Here is a 26,048-nt window from a genome sequence, read left to right on the forward strand (position 1 = left end):
TACCCCACAAAGGTTTTGTTCACTGCACCCCACAAAGATTGTGTTCACTGTACCCCACAAAGATTGTGTTCACTGTACCCCACAAAGGTTTTGTTCACTGCACCCCACAAAGATTGTGTTCACTGTACCCCACAAAGGTTGTGTTCACTGCACCCCACAAAGGTTTTGTTCACTGCACCCCACAAAGGTTTTGTTCACTGCACCCCACAAAGATTGTGTTCACTGTACCCCACAAAGGTTTTGTTCACTGCACCCCACAAAGATTGTGTTCACTGTACCCCCCAAAGATTTTGTTCACTGCACCCCACAAGGATTGTCTTCACTGCACCCCACAAGGATTGTCTTCACTGCACCCCACAAAGATTGTGTTCACTGTACCCCACAAAGATTTTGTTCACTGCACCCCACAAAGATTGTGTTCACTGTACCCCACAAAGATTTTGTTCACTGCACTCCAAAAGGATTGTCTTCACTGCACCCCACAAAGATTGTCTTCACTGTACCCCATAAAGGTTTTGTTCACTGCACCCCACAAAGATTGTGTTCACTGTACCCCACAAAGGTTTTGTTCACTGCACCCCACAAAGATTGTGTTCACTGTACCCCACAAAGATTGTGTTCACTGTACCCCACAAAGGTTTTGTTCACTGCACCCCACAAGGATTGTCTTCACTGCACCCCACAAGGATTGTCTTCACTGCACCCCACAAAGATTGTGTTCACTGTACCCCACAAAGATTTTGTTCACTGCACCCCACAAAGATTGTGTTCACTGTACCCCACAAAGATTTTTTTCACTGCACTCCAAAAGGATTGTCTTCATTGCACCCCACAAAGATTGTGTTCACTGTACCCCACAAAGGTTTTGTTCACTGCACCCCACAAAGATTGTGTTCACTGTACCCCACAAAGGTTTTGTTCACTGCACCCCACAAAGATTGTGTTCACTGTACCCCACAAAGATTGTGTTCACTGTACCCCACAAAGGTTTTGTTCACTGCACCCCACAAAGATTGTGTTCACTGTACCCCACAAAGGTTTTGTTCACTGCACCCCACAAAGATTGTGTTCACTGCACCCCACAAAGATTGTGTTCACTGTACCCCACAAAGGTTTTGTTCACTGCACCCCACAAATATTGTGTTCACTGTACCCCACAAAGATTGTGTTCACTGTACCCCACAAAGGTTTTGTTCACTGCACCCCACAAAGATTGTGTTCACTGTACCCCACAAAGGTTTTGTTCACTGCACCCCACAAAGATTGTGTTCACTGCACCCCACAAAGATTGTGTTCACTGTACCCCACAAAGGTTTTGTTCACTGCACCCCACAAAAATTGTGTTCACTGTACCCCCCAAAGATTTTGTTCACTGCACCCCACAAGGATTGTCTTCACTGCACCCCACAAGGATTGTCTTCACTGCACCCCACAAAGATTGTGTTCACTGTACCCCCACAAAGGTTTTGTTCACTGCACCCCACAAAGATTTTGTTCACTGCACTCCAAAAGGATTGTGTTCACTGCACCCCAAAAAGATTGTGTTCACTGCAGCCCACACACAGAAAAATGGATGTGGATCACTGACACCTGCCTATCTCCTATCCCACACCACACAGCAATATCGATTGTAGTTTGTAGAACACAGTTTCCCTAAAATTCAGCAGACTCTGTCCCTAACAGGATTGAGAAGAGATCGTAGATCAGGAGAACTAAGTGCAGACCCCACCCCACACAGCAATATCGATTGTAGTTTGTAGAACACTCTGACCCTAAAATTCAGCAGCAGCCTCTCCCTAACAGGATTGAGAAGAGATCGTAGATCAGGATTGAGTGCAGACCCCACCCCCCACACAGCAATATCGATTGTAGTTTGCAGAAGACACTGACCCTATAATTCAGCAGACTCTATCCCTAAAATGCCTACAACTCGCCCTGCCTAAACACTCCGACCTGTCCCTCAATTCTTTCCGGACACAAATGGTTTTTTCCTGCCTATCTTTCCCTAATCACCAGCCAGCACGTTGATGTGTGCTCTGTCCCTGATCTAAGCAGCATAATGACGCCGCTGCGGCTGCCTCGAACTTATAAAGACTTGGTCACATGCTTCAGACGGCCAATCACAGCTACTGAGACATTTGCAGGCATGGCTGGGATGGCTTAAGGCACACCAGTTAAACGATTGTTGATTGGCTGTTGAAAGCCCGCCATGAAAAGAGCGCCAAAGCATGCAAAACCCGGAAATAAAACGACCGAACACGGATTTTTACCCGAATATACAGTAAAGTGTCCGTGTTCGTGTTCGGGTAACAAAAATCCAATTATTCGGTACGAACACGAATAATACAGTCCGTGTTCGCTCAACACTAGAAGTGATAGAATTACATAAATTGGATTTACTAAAGAAACATACATTAGGGTACCTTCTAGCCTTTGAGGATGGTTTTTCTCTATTTATAGGTAAAGAATGCCGCACATGGGTTTTCAGATCAAGAAGATCTAATAGAAGTACATGTACAGAAAGTAGCTGAATTGCAACACAAAGGTAGGAATGCAGCCATGAACGCTTGGAATCCTTTCAGAGATTTAGGAGACTTTGTGAAATGTATTTGTTCAATCGGTTTGTGGTTACAAAAGGTAAAGTGCCTTGAAAAAGTCACACCCCTTGATATTTTCCACATTTTGTCATGTTGCAACCAAAAATGTATATATGTATTGTAACGGCACCCCGGACACATAAGGGTTAAAACCGTTTAGGGGATCTTCCCCTTCCAGAGCTACAGGCACAGCTACTTGCAGGACGACAAACTCCCGAACTGGAAACCAAGGAATGATGCAAACAGTGTAGCTGGAACCTTATGAATGCTGCATACAGCTGAATAGGAAAAACCATATGAAGGGTTTACACTCCTAGCAGTCAAAAGCAGTCAAACTGGAACAGCATACAATAAATCCCCCTAATAACAAGACAAGGCTCCGCGTTGAGGGTAAAAGAGGAACACCATTTATTGGAAGAACACAGCACACATTTTATACAGAATTTGGAACATCCTTCCCCCAACAACCGCTTTCCCATTGGTCAATTGCACAGTACCTGCAGTTCCCCATAAGGTCCTCTCCGGCCATGCAAATGAGGGCTTGAAAATGAGTCAGCAGTGATTGGTCAGATAGCTTGACCAGAAGGACTGCCATGTGCAAGGAGACAGAAGCCCCCAGGGGCAATCAATGTACACAATAGCCAGACACAGAACAATGGTTCCCTAACGAGCCCTCAATACACATTACTCTGAGTGTCAATACATCTCTTAGCAGACAGCAGCCAAGTTCATTAGCACACCCGATGGTAGGTGAATGGAGAGCCACCTCAGACAGTCCGTCTCCTCTGCCTAAAACTAGTTTTCACAGAGACCTCTATCCTGGAGACAATGGAAAATATAATTAGGTTTAGCTTCCAGGATAGAGGCAAGACTCCATTAGCCACATGGTTAAAGAAACACAGAAAGACACAAAAATGCATAACTCCCAGTCTACTGAACAGAACCCCCACATTCAACCCATCCCCAGATAGCCTGGATCTGAGCGCTCAACATATCCATACAGCACTCAGATGCCACAAACACAGTCAAATCGCCATGGGGTTTACGTTTAGCATGGGCTGATGAGAGGGTCCATAGTCACATTGCAGGAGGCGAGCAACCCGGCTTCTCCAATGCCCAGTGGCGAGATTGGTCTCGTCACATGTATTTTTGTTGGGATTTTATGTGATAGACCGACACAAAGTGGCACATAATTGTGAAGTGGAAGGAAAATGATACATCGTTTTCAAATTTTTTTTTTACAAATAAATATGTGAAAAGTGTGGTGTGCATTTGTATTCACCCCCCTGAGTTAATATTTTGAAGAACACCTTTCGCTGCAATTACAGCTGCAAGTCTTTTTTTTTTTTTTTTTGGTATTAACAAGTTGACTTAAACATGAAGACACGGAGGCCGTGGCCTGAAGCTTCATGTGAGCAGATGTGTGTGAGCGGCTGTCTCCTGGTGATTACATTTCCTATTGATCCCCAGTAATCAAGCTTATGTGCAACGACCTGGCAGCATGTCATCGCCGTGCAAAATCTCCAAGGCTGCTGCAAAACTTGATAAGTTCCACCGACAGGTCGGAGGCCCTCAGGCCAAAGATGGGGGCTCCCTGTCCTCTACCCCTGCACTGGCACGCAGCTGACCAATTCAGGATAGTGGAAGCCATCTCACAATGCCAGGCCACACTCACCTCTAAGCTGGAAGAGGTAAAAGTGGACATCTCCCTCATACGCCAGGACCTCCAAAAGCTCCAGGGCTGGGTCTCAGAGGCAGAGGACCGTTTGGGACGCATGGAGGACGATCTTCCCCCGGTTAGGAATGCGGTGGAGCAGTCATCCAGAGACATTATGCAGCTCTTCTACAAGCCGAACGATCTCGAAAATCGTGCTCAGAGGAATAATCTGTGTTTCATTGGCCTTCCTGAGGGGGCTGAGGGCTCCAACCAAGCCACACATGTAATGTTATAGCACTGTATAATATTGTCGTTTTTATCTAACATATATGCATTATATGATATTTCAGCTTTTAGCAAGCATCTAGTGGAGCTTCTAAAATGAACTAACAGTAAACTGTTTTGCTAGTATATGGTGTGTTAAAAAGAACAGACCTTAATAAGTCGTGTCCTGTATGAGGTTGCACTGGCAAGTACAGACCTTAAAAAGCCTATGTTCTAAGATGAGCCATAGTCTGACCATAAACAGAGATGTTCTAAAACCTGTTGTTAGTTGGGTAAGGAATATGTAATTGGGGGATTCCAAATGTCATTATTTATTAAAGTATTGGCGTACTTTGGAAAGTCCCACATGTCATTATTGATGAAATTATATAATCCTGGTGTTTAAATAAAGAGTACTTAACGATGAGAGCAGGCTGGCATTTGATATAGTCAAGACAATTGTGAAAGCTTTAATAAAAAAGTCTAATTTATCTATGTTATGAGATCATGGCTTAGCATGCCAACAAAATGTGTATAAAAGTACTAGTTGTGAATCTGTACACTACCACTTGGCTTATGGCTAGCTGGTGGACCATTGATCATTGTATATTCCGAATAAATCATATATAGATAACGAAAGCTGATTGGTGTTGAAGTCCTTCATTGAAAGACCCACTTAACAGTATTTCTCTACCAGCTTTGCACATCTAGAGAGGAACATTTTTGCCCATTTGCAAAATAGCTCAAGTTCTGTCAGATTCGATGGAGAGCATCTGTGAACAGCAATTTTCAAGTCTTGCCACAGATTCTCAATTGGATTTAGGTCTGTACTTTGACTGGGCCATTCTAACACATGAATATGCTTTGATCTAAACCATTCCATTAAAGCTCTTGCTGTATGTTTAGGGTCGTTGTCCTGCTGGAAGGTAAACCTCTGCCCCAGTCTCAAGACTTTTGCAGACTCTAACAGGTTTTCTTCTAAGATTGCCCTGTATTTTGCTCCGACCATCTTCCAATCCCAACAACTCTGTCCAGCTTCCCTGTCCCCTGAGGAAAAGCATCCCCACAACATGATGCTGCCACCACCATGTTTCACAGTGGGGATGGTGTGTTCAAGGTGATGTGCAGTGTTAGTTTTCTGCCACCCCTAGTATTTTGCTTTTAGGCCAAAAAGTTTAATTTTGGTCTCATCTGACCAGAGCACCTTCTTCCACATGTTTGCTGTGTTCCCCACATGGCTTCTCACAAACTGCAAACAGGACTTCTTATGGCTTTCTTTTAACAACGGCTTTCTTCTTGCCACTCTTCCATAAAGGTCAGATTTGTGGAGTGCATGACTAATAGTCGTCTTGTGGACAGATTCTCCCACCTGAGCGTTGGATCTCTGCAGCTCCTCCAGAGTTCCCATGGGCCTCTTGGGTGCTTCTCTGTTTAATGATCTCCTTGCTCAGCTGGTCAGTTTAGGTGGACGGCCATGTCTTGATAGGTTTGCAGGTGTGCCATACTCTTTGCATTTTCGGATAATGGATTGAACAGTGCTTCGTGAGACGTTCAAAGCTTTGGATATTTTTTATAACCTAACCCTGCTTTACACTTCTCCACAATTTTATCCCTGACCTGTCTCGTGTTCCTTGGCTTTCATGATGGTGTTTGTTCACCAAGGTTCTCTTACAAACCTCTGCAGATCCTCCAGAGTTACCATGGGCCTCTTGGCTGCTTCTCTGATTAATGCTCTCCTTGCCTTGCCTGTCAGTTTAGGTGGACGGCCATGTCTTGGTAGGTTTGCAGTTGTGCCATACTCTTTGCATTTTCAGATAATGGATTTGACAGTGCTCCATGAGATGTTCAAAGCCTGGGGTATTTTTTATAACCTAACCCTGCTTTACACTTCTCCACAACTTTATCCTTGACCTGTCTCGTGTTCCTTGGCTTTCGTGATGGTGTTTGTTCACCAAGGTACTCTTACAAACCTCTGAGGGCTTCACAGAACAGCTGTATTAATACTGAGATTTAATTACAAACAGATGGACTCTATTTACTAATTAGGTGACTTCTGAAGGCAATTGGTTCCCCTAGATTTTAGTTAGGTGTATCAGAGTAAAGGGGGCTGAATACAAATGCACGCTACACTTTTCAGATATTTATTTGTTAGAAAATTTTAAAACCGTTCATAATTTTCCTTCCACTTCACAATTATTCACCACTTTGTGTTGGTCTATCACATAAAATTTCAATAAAATACATTTACGGTTTTGGTTGTAACATGATAAAGTGTGAAAAATTTCAAGGAGTATGAATACTTTTATAAGGCACTGAAAGGTTAAGTTTACTCATGTCTATAATACTCATGATATATTTTTTATTTAGGATTTGTATGTATGTGGTTCAAAGATGTGCTACTCCAAAGAGCCATGTAATGATTGCATCAGCAAACAATAAATGCTTTGTTATCCAGAAAATGCCCTTTGCATGGAATCCTCACACTTTAAAGGCCAGTGCACCACTTCTGCCAAATGACTCTACTAATCTCTAAATTAAATAAGAGAGGAAATCTTTCTCTATTCTCTATCTTTCTCTCTATCTAAGAGAAACTGAAGAGAGGAAAGGATAAGGAAACCATAAATGTATGATAGAGTTATGAAAGAATACATTTTATCATTGCACTTTATGTAAGGCTGAAGATTCATCAGAAAAGCTTTTACGTAAAACCATCCAAAATCAGCTTGTCAGCTTAACCACTTCCCGCACTGCGAATTACCGGTATATCACTGGACTTTCAGTGGCTATACCGGGATGATGAAAAATAAAAACAAATTTGGGACTTTATATGAGACATATAGTAGGAAGTCTCCATCCCTGGGTCAATATGAAAACAAGGGGAAAAAATTGGGACTTTAATTGAGGCAAGATGGCGTTTGAAAAAATAGGTACCTGTTATTATTCATTAAACATATGGTTTTTAACCATGACCTATTTTTTCAAATGTCATCTTGCCTCAATTAAAGTCCCAAATTTTTCCCCTTGTTTTCATATATACCGGGATGATGCCTGGAGTTATATGCATCCTCCCAGTATTGTTTTTTAGAGCCGGTGGAGCACTTTTTTGTCAATGCAATCCTTGTGGATAAAAAACGTTAAATTGCTTTTACAAGCGGTGGAGGCTTTTTTGGAGGCGCACTACAACCGGATCGCATGGTAATTTTGTACCACCCAATCTAGCACAGGTAAACTGCACTGCATTTGTGATCTGTTTGGAGTGTCAGTAACTTTTTACTGACACCCACAGCGTTTTTCAGGCAGTGCGATTGCAATGCGCTATGGGAAACACTTATGGATTGCGGCATTTCCTGCACCTCATATGTGTGAACCTAGGCTAAATCCTCCTTCTCCCCACCACCACTACCAAACCTGGGGGGGGGGGGAGGCTCAGACCACCCCAGCACCCCCCTAGATTCGGCCATGCTGTTAGGTTTTTATTGCTGTCAGTGAAATTTTTCCTCCATTTGTCTTTTTTACCTTAAGTGAAAGTGAAAAAAATTCCAAATGATAGGTTGTCACCAGAAGAGGAATAGACCATGGGGAAACTAATTCTGGTGACTATTCACTTTGAAGAAATTTCCTCTCACTTCCAGTTTTGAATTTAGGACAGGAAGTGAAGGTAAATCTCCCCACAGATGACAAAAACCCTCCCTTACTCTATCCAAAATGAAACATAAAAAAGGGTTTAATCTTCAGTTCTACTTTAAGACTGGGCCTTCAGATTCTGGCACTGGGTTCTCTTTCAGTCAAATCTAAAATTTTGGGATCACTTACCTTCAAATCAAAGCCTGTTGCTACTGTTCCAAGTGGGCAGCTTTCTAAGTTTCCCCACACGCCCCAAGGACCACCGTTGTTTACAGAAATGTCTTTGCAGTGGGTCAGTGTGGTTTGGAGGAGGGTCAAGGTGACAATCCAGCTCAGCAGTATCTTCATCACCATGGTTCTTCAGAGTAGACCAGATATTCTGGGACTAATCTATGGACTTACCATATTTATAGCACCGATCCAATGTCAGCAAAAGGTCATTGGTTGGGACATCCCTTGAATTTATTAAAGGCTTACTAAAAATTTCCCAAGAGCAAATGTAAACACGGATATTGGCGTTTCCTGTGACACAAGTTCTATAGGGACTGACAGCAGAAGATTAACTGTCTGGAATTTAAAGTATATGTACTTAAAAAATTAAAAAACAAATTGCAGCACATCTTGGTTAAACCTGCACCTTTCCCCAAGTCTTATCCATTTAAAGTATAGGTACAGGTAAAACTTTTTTTTTTTTTTTTGTAGTTTGTGCAGCATACACAGTGCAATGGTCAGGAGTGTGATGTAATGTGAAGTCCAGCATACAGAGTGCAGTGGTCAGGAATATGTAATGTGCAGTCCAGCATACAGAGTGCAGTGGTCAGGAATATGTAATGTGCAGTCCAGCATACAGAGTGCAGTGGTAAGGAGTATGTAATGTGAAAACCAGCATACAGAGTGCAGTGGTAAGGAGTATGTATTGTGCAGTCCAGCATACAGAGTGCAGTGGTCAGGAATATGTATTGAGCAGTCCAGCATACAGAGTGCAGTGCTAAGGAGTATGTAATGGGAAAACCAGCATACAGAGTGCAGTGTTCAGTAGAGATGGGCTGGATGATGGAGCCGAACGTAAGTTCGACTCAAACATTGGGTGTTTGTGTGTTCGCCGAACACACAAACACCCGGGGCGCTGGGCAGCACGTTCACCCACTGATGAGCGCCCCATAATGCACTGTGTGATTGCAGTGCATTAAGTGCTTATGATTGGCCAAAGCATGCACCTGATCTGTATGCTTTTGCCAATCACAGCACAATGTCCTGTCAGAGCCATGATTGTCTAAAGGCAGGGTGCCTTTAGCCAATTATGGTTTAAGGGCTAAGTCCATGCCCCACACTATATAAGGCTGCTGCCGTGTATAGTGTGTGATAATCAGTGATGGAAGTAACTGCGTTTAAGTAAACGGCGTTACTTAACGCAGTTACTTTTGAGGGTAACGAGTAATCTAACTGACTACTCGTCCCCTCAAGGTAATGCCGTTCAAATTACTTTGGCTGCGTTACCGCAATTACATCTACCGCCACTAGATGGCAGTAGTTGTAATTGTAATTCCCCCTCTCCTCTATGACCGCTGTCTGCGGTACAGAAAAGAGAAGAGGAGGAGACTCAGACAAGGATCAGCTCAGCTTACCAGCTACAGCGTCAGAGTAGAGGAGGCAGCTGCATTTTGAAGTGTTCCAGACAGTTCAGCAGTCCAGACAGGAGGAGGACATTTAGGTCAGTGTTTGCAGCGCTGCTAAAAATTATCTGAATTCAAAATATCCATATAAGCTCATCTGTTTAGTTGCTACTAATATAAATAATCAATACTGTGAAAATTATACTGTGCAATATCTGTGCAAAAAAGCAATGGAAATGTGCAAATAATACAATATAAAAATCATGTAATAAAGTGCAAACTCAGTGCATACTCAAAAAGTCCATATAACAGTCCTTCAGTGGAAAACAGATACTTGGTGCTCGTTCCGTACTGCTTTGGGGTGTCCCCCTTTGGGTATCTACTTACCACAATGGAGGAGGAGGACGTGCAACACGTGCTTTACAACAGGTGTGTGCTTGGGGGGGGGAGGGCTCTGTCTCTGGCTGCAGCACATACATCATGTATGTGCTGCATTTAGAGACAGTGCCCTCCCCCCATGCCATGTATGTTCTGCACTGCAGTCAGAGACAGTGCCCTCCCCCCATGTCATGTATGTTCTGCACTGCAGTCAGAGACTGCTCTAAAGTGGGATATATGGGGGACCCTGCCTGGCCTGTTCTAAAGGGGAATCTATGGGGGAGCTTTGGGGACGCTGGCCTGCTCTAAAGATGGATCTATGGCGACCCTGTTCTAAAGAGGGATCTGTGCCATAGATCCCCCTTTAGAGCAGGGTCCCTTATAGATCCCCTTTAGAACTCGGTCCCCCTAGATCCCTTTTAGAACAGGCCCTGGGGCCCTATAAATCCCCCTTTGGAGCAGGGTCCTTATAGATCCCCCTTTGGAGCAGGGTCCTTATAGATCCCCCTTTAGAGCAGGGTCCTTATAAATCCCCCTTTAGAGCAGGATCCCCATAGATCCCCCTTTAGAGCAGGGTCCTCATAAATCCCCCTTTAGAGCAGGGTCCCCATAGATCCCCTTTAGAGAAGGGTTCCCATAGATCCCCCTTGAGAGCAGGGTCCTCATGAATCCCCCTTTAGAGCAGGATCCCCAAAGATCCCCCTTTAGAGCAGGGTCCTCATAAATCCCCCTTTAGAGCAGGGTCCCCATAGATCCCCTTTAGAGAAGGGTTCCCATAGATCCCCCTTAGAAAGGGTTCCTCATAGATCCCCCTTGAGAGCAGGGTCCTCATAAATCCCCCTTTAGAGCAAGGTCCCCATAGATCCCCCTTTAGAGAAGGGTCCCCATAGATCCACCCTTAGAAAAGAGTCCTCATAAATCCCCCTTTAGAGCAGGGTCCCCATAGATCTATGGGGACCCTGCTCTAAAGGGGATCTATGGGGACCCCTCCCTAAAGGGGGATCTATGGGGAGCATGGCCTGCTGTAAAGGGGATCTTTGGGGGACCCTGCTCTAAAGGGGGATTTATGGGGACCCTGCTCTAAAGGGGGATCTATGGGGACCCTGGCCTGTTCTAAAGGGGGATTGATGATGACCCTGGCCTGCTATAAAGTGGGATCTATGGGGACCCTGCTCTAAAGTGGGATGTATGGGGACCCTGCTCTAAAGGGGGATCTATGGGGACCCTGCTCTAAAGGGGGATTTATGATGACCCTGGCCTGCTATAAAGTGGGATCCATGGGGACCCTGCTCTAGTGTCCCAGTAATTGCATTATAGAACGTAATAGAACGCAATAGAACGTAATTGCATTATAGAATAGTAAAAAAAAGTTGCAGTTACTTTTCTGAGTAACTAATTACTTTTTATATGTGGTAACTGAGTCAGTAACTCAATTACTTTTTGGGAGAAGTAATTTGTAACTGTAACTAATTACTTTTTTAAAGTAAGATGAGCAACACTGGTGATAATAGAGATTAGGCAGGTAGTTAGCGGATAGTGTGTTGAGTTAGTTTAGTGCAGTCAGTGTAGTGTACAGGCATATCCCACTTTTAAAATGTATAGATATGTGCAGGGCCGCCATCAGGGGGGGGGCAGCCGATACACATGTAGGGGGCCCGAGTGCCTGTAGGGGCCCCGGACCCGGCATCCATGAAGTGTGCAGGAGACAGTAGCCAGGGGACACATAAGGCAGGAGAAGCGCCAAAGGATAAATGCATAGTAAGCACAGTAAACTAGCTGGCAGGGCTGGGACTCGGGAGATGTTATGAGGGAGGAACTTAAGAGCCTTTCAGCTACTCATTGGCTGAGGAGGTAACAGGAGGCAGGCTGATCCGCTCCCTGCTGCCTCCTTAGCCAATGGGTACACAGGGTGCACTGTCCATCACTGCACAGCCTGGTGCTTCCTCTGCTGATGGGATTGAATTCTTCTGCAAAAAAAACCTGTTGCAGAGATCGAGGTAAGAGAGATTAAAAAGAAATGTTTCCTACTGAAGCTGCTAGATTTAGCTAGAAGACATGTACAGTTCATAGCCCTTGCCCTGTTAATTACAGTCACTGTATTTACAACCTTATTGCTGTCCATTTAGCAGGGTGAAAGTAACTTTACACACGTGTAGCATAGGTATCAGCTTTTGTCACCATGTTAAAAGGACAGCAGTATGGGTAGCATTACAGTGACTGTTATTAGTCCAGGTTCACTAAACTAGCCAATGCTCGGAAAAGCAAGCCATGCAGATTGCTTTTCAGGTCCCTTTTAACATGAGCCGTCTGATTGGGTCTGGCTGTTAATTTTTCATGCAGACCTGATCAGACCCTCCATTCTCCTTTATGGAGTGTTAGATGTAAATGGGATTGCTTCATTTGAAATGCAGATTTAAACTATGTATGGGCAGGCTGAAGGTACCCAAGTTGATTGATCGATCAACTTGAGTACAACGTACAATCTGTCTGTCAGATTTTACACACGCTTATCGCTAGCAGCTCTTGTAGCCGCTAGCAATAATCACTGTGTTTTCCTGGCAGGGGCAGCACCCGGAGAACACAATGGCTCTGCAGGAGGGTTTCCTCTGTCTTTGTTGATGGGGGAATCAAGCAAAAATGTTTTTCCTGCAAGCCATGGGACAAACAAATAATGTTTAATTATTCCATAATTTAGCCAAAATGGGAAAAAAAGATGTTTGCTTTGTATATTCTTAAGTTTTATACATAACTAGAACATCTAACAGGGTTATATCATTGCAGGAGATTTCCCCTCACTTCCTGTCTTGGTGTCACCAGGACAGGAAGTGAGGGAATCTCCCGGTGGGGATATAGCCAGCAATTGTTTCCTTTTATATATATAATATGGACATTATACGGCAACAATTGCAAGCTATTTCCCCACAGTGATATTCCCCCACTTCCTGTTCTGGTGACACTAAGACAGGAAGTGAGGGGAAATCTCATGCAATGATATAACCCTATTAGAAATTCTAGTTCCGTCTAAAAAGTATACGTAAAGTAAGCACTTTGTTTCCAAAGTGGCAAAATTATGGAGGAGTTAAAACCCCATAGTGTGATCCGGGGATATGACGCTGTGCTCAAACACTGCAGAATGTGTCTGTTCATTGTGCTGTGCTGAATTATCCTGGATTCTGAATTCCTGCAAGAGGAGGACATGGGATGGGGGGATGGGACTGGAGGAGGAGGACATGTGACTGGAGGAGTGACTGGAGGAGAAGGACATGGGATAGAGCACATGGGGTGGAGGAGGAGGAAAATGACATGGGATGGAGGAGATGGGACTGGAGGAGGAGGAGAAGGACATGGGATCGGGGAGATGAGAATTTAATGTGGCAGAATTATCCACACAATCACAGTCCAATCACACATAATCCTTTTTAAAGGTCCCCAGCAGAATTTGTAGAATTAACATAGTGGTTCACAGCAGTGCCATCATATTCCAGTTAGATCTGTAAATTAACAAAGCAATGGGATCTGGGGGTGTATTTAACTTGCAATGGACACCCCCATTGATTCACATATGGCAGTGTGAGATGCGTGTGCTAGGAATGCGATGCATTAAGACGCTGGCAAATCACAGTGTTATGACATCAGTCTCTGTATCAAGTGATTATACACTCATGTGTTGCCTTTAGAGGTGATTTGTCCAATGCAATCCTTTAAAGACATGACCAGTCCAGATTTTTGTGATCACTCATTCCATCTCAGGTGAACAAATTAGCTGCTGTCTGCAGATCCAGCTGATGATGGTGACTCTCAGACAAACGTTGCAGAGCTTGCAGTGTGTATGTATGTATTTAAGCCAATAATTATTTTCTCAATGTATTTAGGGAATATAATGTTTCTAATCTTGCATATATGAAAAGGGGCAATACATTTGTCTTTATCTAGACAGATTCCAAAGCGTCATGGCAATCTGTCACAGATAATTGTGTTTCATTTTGTCCAAAAGTAGAAACTAATAAAATCTATCTATATCTATATACAGGCATACCCCACTTTTAAGTACACAATGGGACCAGGGCATGTATGTAAAACGAAAATGTATTTAAAGTGAAGCAATACCTTTTTTCAGTTCTCAATGCATGCAAATACACCAGCTCCATAGGAAATCTTGGTCAGCTTGACATGGCATTGCTCCCAAACCATGTAATAAGGACACCAAGCTTGGGGAGCATGTTAAGGGGATCCAGGACTATGACATGGTAGATTACCTAGGCAAGCTTGCCGGCCACAAAAAGGATATGTTGTAGTCCTGGGTCCCCTCTCGGTGCTCCCTAAGTTTGTTATCCCTGTCACTTATGGTTTGGGAGCAGCGCCATGTGAAGCTGACCAAGATTTCCTATAGACGCCAATGTTAAAACCGGGAGTAGTGTCATGCCAAGCTGAACAAGCTGTGTCCTTACTCACGAGTGTATGTAAAGTGAGTGTACTTAAAGCGGGGTATGCCTATATATCTATATCTATATGTATATGTATATATCTATCTATATCTAGATCTATATATATATCTAGATCTATATATATATATAGATCTAGATCTATATATATATATATATATATATATATATATATATATATATATATATATATATATATATATATATCTCTATATATATATCTCTATATATATCTCTATATATATATCTCTCTATATATATATATATCTATATATATATCTCTATATATATCTATATATATATCTATATCTATATATCTATCTATATATATATCTATATCTATCTATATATATATATATCTCTATATATCTCTCTATATATATCTCTATATATATATCTATATCTATATATCTATATATAGAGTAGGGAACAGGTTCACATCTAGGAAGTTTCTATAACAGGAAGCTTCTATCTCAAGTCTAATAGGCAGAAAGTGCATGCGCATATCAGTAGACAAAAAGTTACTTGCACACCCGCTAGATAAGCGACAACCCCACCACCCCACTGGCTAACTAACATCTCGCACATTCAACCCCCCTCCTCACCTTGCAGATAAATGCCACAATTTCGGCTGTAAAAAGAGCTGGCGCCATACTGCTCGGAATTGCGGGAGGACCTGTACAGTTTCCGGAAACGTGTGCACCCACAAATAGTTTCGTTTCCGGTTGCATTTACAAATGTGAGAACGCTGTTTTTTATGTTAGCGAATTCGCAAAAAATAGTCACCTTACACAACCATTCAGCATATCGAACATAACAAAAATTACATTACATAAAAAAAAAAAACATTACATACATTTGTGGACACCAGAAAACTTTATTTATACACATGAAGACATTTTGAGAAGACATTTGAAACATGCTGTTTATTACAAACAGGATACACAGCTCAAACATTTCACATGACATATTTTTGGCACAGTCTCCACAGTATCCCACTGAAGCCACAGAAAATTTTTTTTTTAAACCAAAACAAACTTTGTACAACATTTATACCATATACATCGACAAAAAGCCAATAATCTTCGGATACATGTGCAGATTGACAGAACAATACACAATTATGTTAACACCAATAAATACTTACAGAGAGTCAAGTGGGTTATGTGTCTTTGGACATAACAGACAACACAGCCAAATCCCACCTCCATAAATAACAAAGGCCCCCAAATGTTAACCATAAAGCATGTGACACACAATATATTGGACCTCTTGCCAGGCCAAATCTTTGCTCCTGTCTGAGTGGTCTATATATAATCAAGGAAAACACACACCCAGTAATGGTAACTCCCAGGCAAAAATTTAACTGTGTGTGTCCTGTGTGTTTTTGAGCATGCTCAGTTCCAAAAAAAAGGGAAATAGAAATATAGAGAGAGGAGAGAGAGCGAGAGAGACCTAAACAACCCAAATACATGTATGTATGTATGTATGTATGTATGTATGTATGTGTGTATATATGTGAATTGAGAAATTTTTCTCTTCAAGTTTGCTAGTCATTATTTATAATGTTTAGATACAGGAATACATACATATATATACAATTACATGAGAGAGCGAGAGAGAGAGAAATATATATTTAGGGAAACAATTGAAACACACCTTTTTGAAATTGGGAGTTGAGATTGTGAAGATTGAACAGATATGTAAGCCAACAATCTGACTCATCACTCATGAACATCCATAATCTTGGCCTGGCAATTATATCAAGCGTTCTTATGGGCGTTTTTGCTGGCGTTTTCCCAGGCGTTTTGACATGCGTTTTTTGTGCAGGCATTTTTATATGAAATGACCTAAAAAAGCCCCAAAAACAGACCACAACACCTACATGTGAACGTAGCCCGTTTGGGGGCATTTGGGGGGATTTGTACAGCTCGAGGATCAACTCACAAAACAGCCAAAAAGTCAAATCCTATTCAGTTCAATGGCCCTTGTTCACATGTGAGCATTTTGACGGCATGAGGAAAACGCCCAACGCTCACAAGAGGACATGAGCTTCTTTAATGCCAGTAAGGACTGAGAAATAGCACAATAATTAGGGAGTCTGCCTTCCTGCTATATGTTTGTAAGTTTGAATCCAGAAAGAGCCCTCTGTATGGGCAACAATTGGAGGTCTCCAACCCTCCAAATGTTAATATCAATAATTTTGCTCATGTTTAAAAAAGGCATGTGTATCACCAAACTTTTAATATAAAGACATTAACTAAATACAAAAGATGCCACATAAAGTCAATATGTAGCAATATTGAGAGCTAAAGCTATATTTGTTTGTTTGGCATACTTTGCTAATTAGCCAAGTATGGGGATATATATATATATACCTGCAGTTAAATGTGTAGTCAAATGCTAACACTTGGCCATACCTATATAGAAGAAACTGTATTTGCAATATATTTAGAGAAACATTCTTTTGAAAATAGAATATTGGCAAAATTGTGACATTTCCTATATATTTGTGAAATGTTAATAATCTTTATTTGAAATATGTTTTACATCTATTTTTCTTCTATCTGAGTACCCGTTCCCCAATATAATATTTTGTGGGATAACTTAGATAATGTGGAGGTTCTATATAAACACTGTAGATTTCACTGTTATTATTTCAGAGTTAGCAGGAAAGGTGTATGGAACGTGATGGTGTTTACTAAGGGATCCCTTGTTAGAAGTGTGCATGTTTTTCTAATCCGCTGGTTTTTTCCATTTTATATGGGCGAGACAGCGAATTTTTAGTTTGCATTCAAAAAAGAGATTGCCCAAATTCGCGCTAGTGGAACTTTTGGAGCCTAGTTGGCGTTGCGCATGCGCACATTCGCGCTCTAGCAGCTCAGGACTTGAGGAGATGTTTTTACTTTCTACACTTTTGCAGATATCTCTCTTTCTAGGTCAGTTTTTGACATTTTTTAAAAGCTAGTCATCTCCAAATTCATCTCCACACCTTCCAGAGTGATTTGGGATTTTTGGGGGTACAGGGAAAAATTTGGCTAAACATTAGTCGAGCTTCTAGCTGACCTGTTTTTAAGTCGCGCTCTGACCTTGTAGCATCTTCATGAATCTAACACTAGGCGTTATTGGCCGCCCACCGTACTTTGAATACCGATTTCAGACCTAAACTTTCGCCGGTTCGCAAAAATCCTGGCGTTAGCCAAATAGCGGTACTATGAATTAGGCCCAAAGTGTCATTTCTTCAGTGTTGTCACATGAAAAGGTATATTTAACATTTTTAAAAAAAATGTGAGGGGTGTACTCACGTTTGTGAGATACTGTGTGTGTGTTGATGTGTGTATATATATATATATATATATACATATATACACCCACACACACATACACATATGTAAGGAGCAGATAGGTCTGTGCAACTAAACCAGCCTACGAGCTGTCTAACTGGTCTATGCTCTGAATTTTCCCTGAGGAAGGAATCACTTATAGATTCTGAAATATGTGAAAAAGGAAAAATAACTGCGCTAAAGGTGAAATGAAATATGTGAAGCAGCAACTTCAAGTGTGACCACACCCTCAAATCAATATGTAAAAAATAAGTCGCGCTAAATGATATAGAACAAGTAAAATGTCCAAAGAACGTAAAATCCCAATGTTTAAACGTGAATATGTTGAAAAATGATATGAATCTTGATCAGCGCACTAGCAATCCAGAGTCTCTTAGGTAATGTGCTTACCAGACAGGCAATCAAAAATTGCAGAAATCACATGCAGGGCTGACTTGATTGTGAGAAATCGTGTGTTGGACACTCAAATTAAAGTGTCATAAACATGGAAGAAAGAAAAACTCCATAGCATAATACCGTAACAATGAGTGTTATATGATAACCCTAAAAAATTACACCACATAGAGGTGTGAGTATCCGTCACCAGTTGTGAAACTGCTTACCAGAAAAAATATTTATAAAGGACATGAATGACAATCCCAGTGTTGGAGAAGGAAGGAGAACCACCACCGATTAAATAGCCTCTTACCAAATTTAGGAATAAAAATGGCAGAAATAGGAAGGATCCTAAGTACACCAGAACGCCAACAGTGAAACACTGAGCCCCTTACCAGACCAAGATAATATATTGCTCAGGATGAAATCTCGCCCAATACGCTCCTCCAGCATATGGCACCAATAGCAGGCAGTCTCAGGAACCATAATAAGGTAAAGGATATTCCCAGCAGATCAAACAGGCCAATCCCAACAAAAGGAAAAACGCCAATAGTGTAAAATCGTAACGACTGGTTTAATATTTAAAAGAAATGCACTTACATTCAAAAAAGAAGAACAAAGCATGTAGAGAATGTAAAAGCCGCCGGCCGGACGGCAAGGCACATCCGCTCACTCAGAACGCTTCCAGGGATGACGTCAGCACGCCGTGACCTAACGACGTTTCGTCCTAGAAGACGTTTTCAAAGGTGCGGACGGCGTGCTGGCGCCACCTCTTATGCATCGCTCAACCGGATATCCGGTATTAATCAGTCATTCCTCCATGACACTGACAATATGTGCCAGACCTGAGCACAACCATTCATAGCGCATCATTATGCTATGTGTTTTTTAACAAGACTTTGTTAGATGTACCACTGTTCTATGTATATTTTTAGCTGTGTTCAATAAATTATATTTCTCTTACGTCCTCCGACAGTCGCCGCCATCTCCATATTCGTCACAATGGGGTATTAGACTTTGCTCCGAAGGAGTAGCTAGGCAACAGAATATGTTAATATAAAAGCTTTAACACATCCCACCCCCAGGGGGTGGTCCCCTCAGTCAATACCCTCCTACTTCCTGTATCCATACCTCAGTTTCAATGTCTAGCTTGTCAGGAGTAGCTGGATGTTTCTATGCTGGGGCATTTTGTCTCAGCCTTTCTCTTCTTGGATTTTTGTTTGAGTTTTTTTCTCTCTCTTTACTTAGCTGTTGTTTTTGTCAGCGTTAGTTAGTTCTTCTGATGAAAAGGATTTGTGCGGGCCGGGTCTCGAGCTGATCCCCCTGGTCGCAGGTTGTGGGTCAGTGGCTTCCCGGCCTGCCATCGAGCGTTCAGCCAGGTAACGCTCCTGGCACAGTGAACGACCCATCCCTGTTCGGTGCAGGGATGATTGGTGAGGTGGCTACCTCACTGGACGCTGTGCGGTTTCTTAACCCCGACTTTGTGCGTCCTGGATGCGACTCTCCCTGCCTCATGTGCAGCGGCTTGTTCACCTGTGCGGGTTCCCCACGCCATCTAGGAGGTAAGTGTATTTATGTGGGGACCTGTCTGTTTGGGGGGTGTCAGTCTGGGACTGTGTAACCCTGCCTGTGTTCACACTGTTAAATTCCCTATCTCTCTGACTGCATGCTGTGGGCTGCAAGGAGGGGGGGCTGTGCTGCACTGCCTGTGTCAGCCTGTGTATGTGTGACTGGTTGTGTGCTGTGGGGCATGATCATATCGTGTTTGGGGCACATTACAGCGACCGCTGCGGCGGTCCGCCATGTTTTTACAACATTATGGTGTTTTTTTAATCACCTCACTGAGGTGGAGGAGCGGCGGTTTCGGCGCCATTTTGGCTGCACTCGCTCCGGCCGCATGTTTACACTGATGGCGGCCATTTTCTTGTAGCCTTCCATAGGCTTTCATAGAGCACCCTGCATGTCAGCATTTCCTTTTCTCCTGAGCCACCGATCGAGGCAGAAGCAGCAGCGGTCTCTCCAGGTTTTTACCTCCCTATCCCTGTATCCTTGCCCAAGTTGTACTTTCTCCCTGTGGGGGTCTCATTGTACTTGTGTGTGTGTGCGGTGGGCTGCGCTCGCTGCGCTTTTTAAAGGGACAGTTAACCCTTTATTCTTCCACATACTTTGGGGCATGGATTCTCAGGAAAGCAAATTTCCTGCCACATTGGTGGGAAGCCAGGGGACTGCTGTTTCCCCCCCCAGGGGGGGATTTGGCTGCGATTGTGGCTAGCCTTGCGGCTCAGGTGCAAATGCTGGTGGCTGCTCAATCCTCAAAAAGACCCAGAGTTTCAATTTCCTCTGATTCAGAGGGTGATGGTGACGGGGCTGCTGTGGCTGGGGTCTCCCTATCGGGGTCCCGTTCCTCCCTGGATCTTGTGGGGTCCGAGGTGGAGGCTGAGGTTGAAGGGGTGGATAATTCTCCCCCTGGCTCATCTGAAGAGCTTGCACTCATGGATGAATTGGTTGCTTCTATTAAGCAGACGCTGCGCTTGCAGGATGAGCCATGTCCTCCTACTGCCTTGGCGGCTTATGGGACAAAGAGAAGACGCAAAACATCGCAGGTTTTTCCCTGCACGGATGATTTCCAGAGCACTGTTAAGGAACAATGGCGTAATATCCGCAAGCCTTTTGCGGTACCCAGTAGGTTCAAACTGCGTTATCCTTTCACGCCCGCTACTGATGAGCGTTGGTGCGTGCCGCCTCCGGTGTATCACGCGATAGCGGTTTTGAATAAGTCTACTGCGATTCCTGCTGAGGATACCCCGGTGTTCCGGGATGCCACGGACAAGAGGCTGGAGTCTCTTGCCCGTCATACCTATTCTATTATGGGTTCTATGCTGAAAGCTCTGTTTGCCTCCCTTATGGCGGCCCAGGCAGTCGCGAGCTGGACGCAGGTGCTTAGGTGCGTTTTGGTGGCTGATTCTGCCCCATCGGCGACATTGGATATGGTGGATCAAATCCATCAGGGTGTCATGTATTTGTGCCATGCGGACTTGGATATGGTCCCGTTGGCCGCACGTGTACACGGTGTGGCGGTGTTGTCCCGCCGCTTGGTTTGGTTGAAGTGTTGGTCGGTGGACCAATCTTCGCGCAAGACCTTAGCCAATCTGCCCTATGACGGTTCTCGCCTTTTTGGCGAATCCTTGGATACACTGATAAAGGGGATCACGGGGGGTAAGAGCACGCTCTTGCCCCAATCCCACAAGGCTAAGGCGACTCCCGGTAAGAAGCATGCTTCCTTTCGGCCCTCTCAGGGGTCCTTTCGTGCCTTTCGGTCGCACTACAAGGGCAAGCCGTTCAAAGGTCAGGGCTCCCAGAAGAAGCCGTGGACAGGTAAGCAGAAGTCCGGCCAGTCCGGATCAACAGTGCGGCCTGAAGGGGCGCCCTCACCCGGTTCTGGGGTGGGGGGACACTTGCTCGGTTTTCCACAACCATGGCTGTCCCGGGTTCGGGACAGGTGGGTTCAGGAAATCGTTCGATCTGGTTACAAGATCGAGTTTCTCTCTCGGCCGGAGAGCAGATTTTTCCCCTCAAATCTTCAACTGTCTCCGGAGCGTTTGCGGGATCTGCACCTAGCGGTGCGGGACCTGAGGGCTCAGGGAGTGGTGGTTCCGGTGCCTCATCGGGACAGATTTCGGGGGTTCTATTCCAATCTGTTCACCGTGCCCAGGAAGGAGGGCAAGGTACGTCCGATTCTGGACTTAAAAGCTCTGAACCGCTTTGTGCGGGTCCGCAAGTTCCGCATGGAATCTCTGCGGTCGGTGGTGGCTGCCCTGGTTCCGGGGGAATTCATGGCCTCCATCGACTTGAAGGATGCGTACCTACACATCCCCATTTTCGAGGGTCACCAGAGGTACCTTCGATTCGCCATTGCGGAGGATCACTACCAATTCGTGGCGTTACCTTTTGGCCTCGCTTCGGCTCCGTGGGTTTTCACCAAGGTGCTTGCACCGCTGCTGGCCTTGTTGAGGGCCCAGGGCATCTCTGTCCTGGGGTACCTGGACAATATTCTGGTTCGGTCTGCGACTAGCCAGGGTCTGGAGTCGGATCTGTCCGTCACGGTGCAGACTCTATGGGAGTTTGGTTGGACGATAAATTATCCAAAGTCGACGCTGTGTCCGTCGGTTCGTCTTCCCTATTTGGGGATGATCCTGGACTCGGTCCAGGCGAAGGTCTTCCTACCGGACGACAAACTCAGGACTCTTCAGGGAGAAGTCCAGTCCCTCAGGGACGTTCCGTGCTCATCCCTGCGGAAGTGCATGCGGTGTCTGGGTCTGATGGTCTCGGCCTTCGAGGCGATTCCCTTTGCCTAGTTTCACACGAGGGGTCTCCAGGCGGAGATCCTGTCCAGGTGGGACGGGCGTCCGCAATCTCTGGATATCCAGATTTCGTTGAGCCATCGCACCAGAAGGGACCTTCTGTGGTGGCTCCAGTCCCCGGCGGTGTCAGGGGGAAAGTCTTTTCGTCCTCTTTCATGGACGGTGATCACCACGGATGCCAGCCTGTCGGGCTGGGGTGGTGTTCTGGGCGTTCTGTCCGCCCAGGGAACTTGGTCGGAGGAGGAATCCTCCCTTCCGATCAATATTCTGGAGTTGCGTGCGATAAATCTCTGCCTTCAAGTTTGGACGGACAGACTGCGCGGCTGTCCGGTTCGGGTTCAGACGGACAATGCCACGGCGGTGGCTTACGTCAATCACCAAGGGGGCACCAGGAGTGCCCGCGCGGCTCGGGAAGTGGCCGACATTCTTTCCTGGGCCGAGACTCATGTCCCGGCGATATCGGCGGTACACATTCCGGGCGTGGAGAACTGGCAGGCGGATTATCTGAGCTGCCAGACCCTGGAACAGGGGGAATGGTCTCTCCATCCGGATGTCTTCCAGATGTTGTGCGCGAAGTGGGGTCTTCCGGAGGTGGACCTGTTCGCGTCTCGTCTGAACAACAAGGTAACAAGGTTCGTGGCAAGGACGCGCGATCCTCGGGCAGACGCATCAGACGCGTTGGTAGCCCCGTGGCATCAGTGTCGGCTGCTGTATGCGTTTCCGCCGATCCAATTGCTGTCCAGGTTCCTTCGCAGGTTGATCTCGGAACCACACATGGTGATTCTTGTGGCACCGGACTGGCCTCGCCGGTCCTGGTACGCGGACCTCGTGAATCTGGCGGTCGACGCTCCTTGGCGTCTACCTCTTCGAGAAGATCTCCTGTCTCAAGGGCCGATATTCCATCCTGCTTTACAGTCGCTGGCTTTGACGGCCTGGCTGTTGAAACCGAGGTCCTGAAGGATAGGGGTCTCTCTCCGGAGGTCATTCACACTTTGATTAACGCGAGGAAGTCTTCCTCGGGGAAGGTCTATCACCGTACTTGGAAGGCCTATTTTGCCTGGTGTGAGTCCAGGGGGTTTTCACCTCGCACTTACTCGGTGTCTAGGGTGTTGTCCTTCCTTCAGACGGGTGTCGACCAGCGTTTGGCGCTGGCTACGGTCAAGGGTCAGGTGTTTGCGCTGGCCGTTCTTTTTCAACATCCTGTGGCGTCTAACTCTTTGGTTAGTACCTTTGTTCAAGGGGTGCGACATCTGGTCCCTCCTAGGAGGGAACCTTTACCTCCTTGGGACTTGAATCTTGTTCTGTCCGTGCTGCAACATGCTCCCTTTGAACAGATCAGGAAAATCTCGTTGTCCATGTTGTCCAAAAAAGTCGCTTTTTTGGTGGCGATCACTTCGGCTCGCAGTGTTTCGGAGCTGGCAGCTTTGTCCTGCAAGTCTCCGTATCTGGTCCTTCATTTAGATAAGGTGGTCTTGCGACCTAACCCTTCTTTTCTTCCGAAGAGAGTTTCGGATTTTCACATCAATGAGGATATTGTCCTGCCTTCGCTCTGCGCGAAGCCGAAACATCCGAAGGAGGTGGAGCTGCATTCCTTTGATGTTGTTCGGGCGATTAGGGTTTACCTGAAATCGACTGAATCTTTCCGCAAGTCGGATTCCTTGTTTGTCCTTCCTGAGGGACCTCGGAAGGGCTTGGCTGCGTCGGCCTCTACCATTGCCAAATGGATCAGACAGACTGTAGAACAGGCCTATGCTTTGAAGGGGAAAGTTCCCCCTATGCCTGTGAAGGCGCACTCTACAAGATCTCTGAGTACGTCTTGGGCCTGTCGTCATGGGGCTTCTGTGGCCCAGGTGTGTAAGGCGTCATCCGTTCACACCTTCACAAAATTCTACAGAGTGGATGTTCAGGCATCGGCAGATGCTTCCTTTGGCCGCAAGGTTCTTAGTGCGGAAGTTCCTTAGAGCCTCTTGTATGGGCTCCTTGGCTGTTTGGGATACATGTTGTTATCCCTGTGGTTATTTGTTTTCCTGGGTTTTTGCTTCTGTTGAGCAAGTTTTTTTCTTCTGTTGCCCAGATGGTTTCCTTCCTTTGGTAAGGTTCCTTTCTCTGCTGTGGAGACGGCGTTGCCTTGGGCGCGGCTGCGTTTCCCACCCCTCATGTTTGCACTGCTTTGGGACGTCCCCATTGTGACGAATATGGAGATGGCGGCGACTGTCGGAGGACGTAAGAGAAAACGGAATTTTTGTAAAATCTTACCTGTAAAATTCCTTTCTCTGAGTCCTCCGACAGTCGCCGCCCCCGCCCCTCTTTTTGGGGTTGGTTGTATACTCTACTGCTATTCCACTGAAACTGAGGTATGGATACAGGAAGTAGGAGGGTATTGACTGAGGGGACCACCCCCTGGGGGTGGGATGTGTTAAAGCTTTTATATTAACATATTCTGTTGCCTAGCTACTCCTTCGGAGCAAAGTCTAATACCCCATTGTGACAAATATGGAGATGGCGGCGACTGTCGGAGGACTCAGAGAAAGGAATTTTACAGGTAAGATTACAAAAATTCCGTTTTTTTATCTTATCATATTTTTTTCTATTCCTACATACTCCTCCTACCTTTTGATCAGCCCTGTCAACTTAAATCCCCATGGGACATTTTCCTTTTGTTTTTCCACAAACACACATATACAGGGGTGCCCAAGTAAAAGTTTGGGCACCCCAGGTAAAAAATTGTATTAATGTGCATAAAGAAGCCAAGGAAAGATGGAAAAATCTCCAAAAGGCATCACATTACAGATTAGACATTCTTATATGGATAATAATGTCCGACAGGATTGGGGATGCCACTCAGTGCACTTCTTGCGCCATGTATGAGTTTCTTGATGAACCAATCGAGGACGAATACTGCTGTGCAAGATGTGAGCAACTTGTTGCTCTGGAAGCCCACATCGTGGATCTAGAGAACACAGTGGCAAGACTGCGTCGCATCTACAACCTGGAAAGGAGCTTGGACATTACCCATCAGGCGCTGGCTGGGGCCAGCATAGAGGAGGGAGGAATAGAGGAGACGCAAGCAGCAGAGGTACGCAGCTGGGTGACTGTTAGGAATGTTAGTGGGAGGAGTGTCAGGGAGGCCAGTTCTGAGTTGGTACACCCTAACATGTTTGCCGAGTTGCAGGTTGAGGGGGATATCAGCTCAGGGGTGGGACGGCTCCAGGGAGAAGGGGGGCCATGACCCAGGAAAGATTAGAAAGGTTATGGTAGTTGGGGACTCAATTATCAAGAGGACAGAGAGGGCAATCTGTAAAAAAGATCTCGTGAACCGAACAGTATGTTGTTTACTGGGCGCACGCGTTCGGCACATCGCAGATCTGGCAGACAGATTATTGTGCGGGGCTG

General features: G+C 45.0%; 1 protein-coding gene across 1 annotated transcript in view; it reads right to left on the minus strand.

Moving 5' to 3' along the window:
• LOC309553219 (vitelline membrane outer layer protein 1-like) overlaps nucleotides 1-8,553 on the minus strand; it is a 41,046-nt gene extending 32,493 nt beyond the window's left edge. Inside the window, exon 1 of the mRNA XM_082254173.1 lies at nucleotides 8,332-8,553. Coding sequence (XP_082110299.1) covers nucleotides 8,332-8,496 — 165 coding nt within the window. The 5' untranslated portion in view covers nucleotides 8,497-8,553. The remainder of the gene's footprint in view (nucleotides 1-8,331) is intronic.
• Between the last annotated feature and the right edge of the window lie 17,495 nt (nucleotides 8,554-26,048).

This window comes from Pelophylax lessonae (genome assembly GCF_965119305.1).
Source record: "Pelophylax lessonae genome assembly, chromosome: 4".
In the NCBI taxonomy this organism is placed as follows: Eukaryota; Metazoa; Chordata; class Amphibia; order Anura; family Ranidae; genus Pelophylax; species Pelophylax lessonae.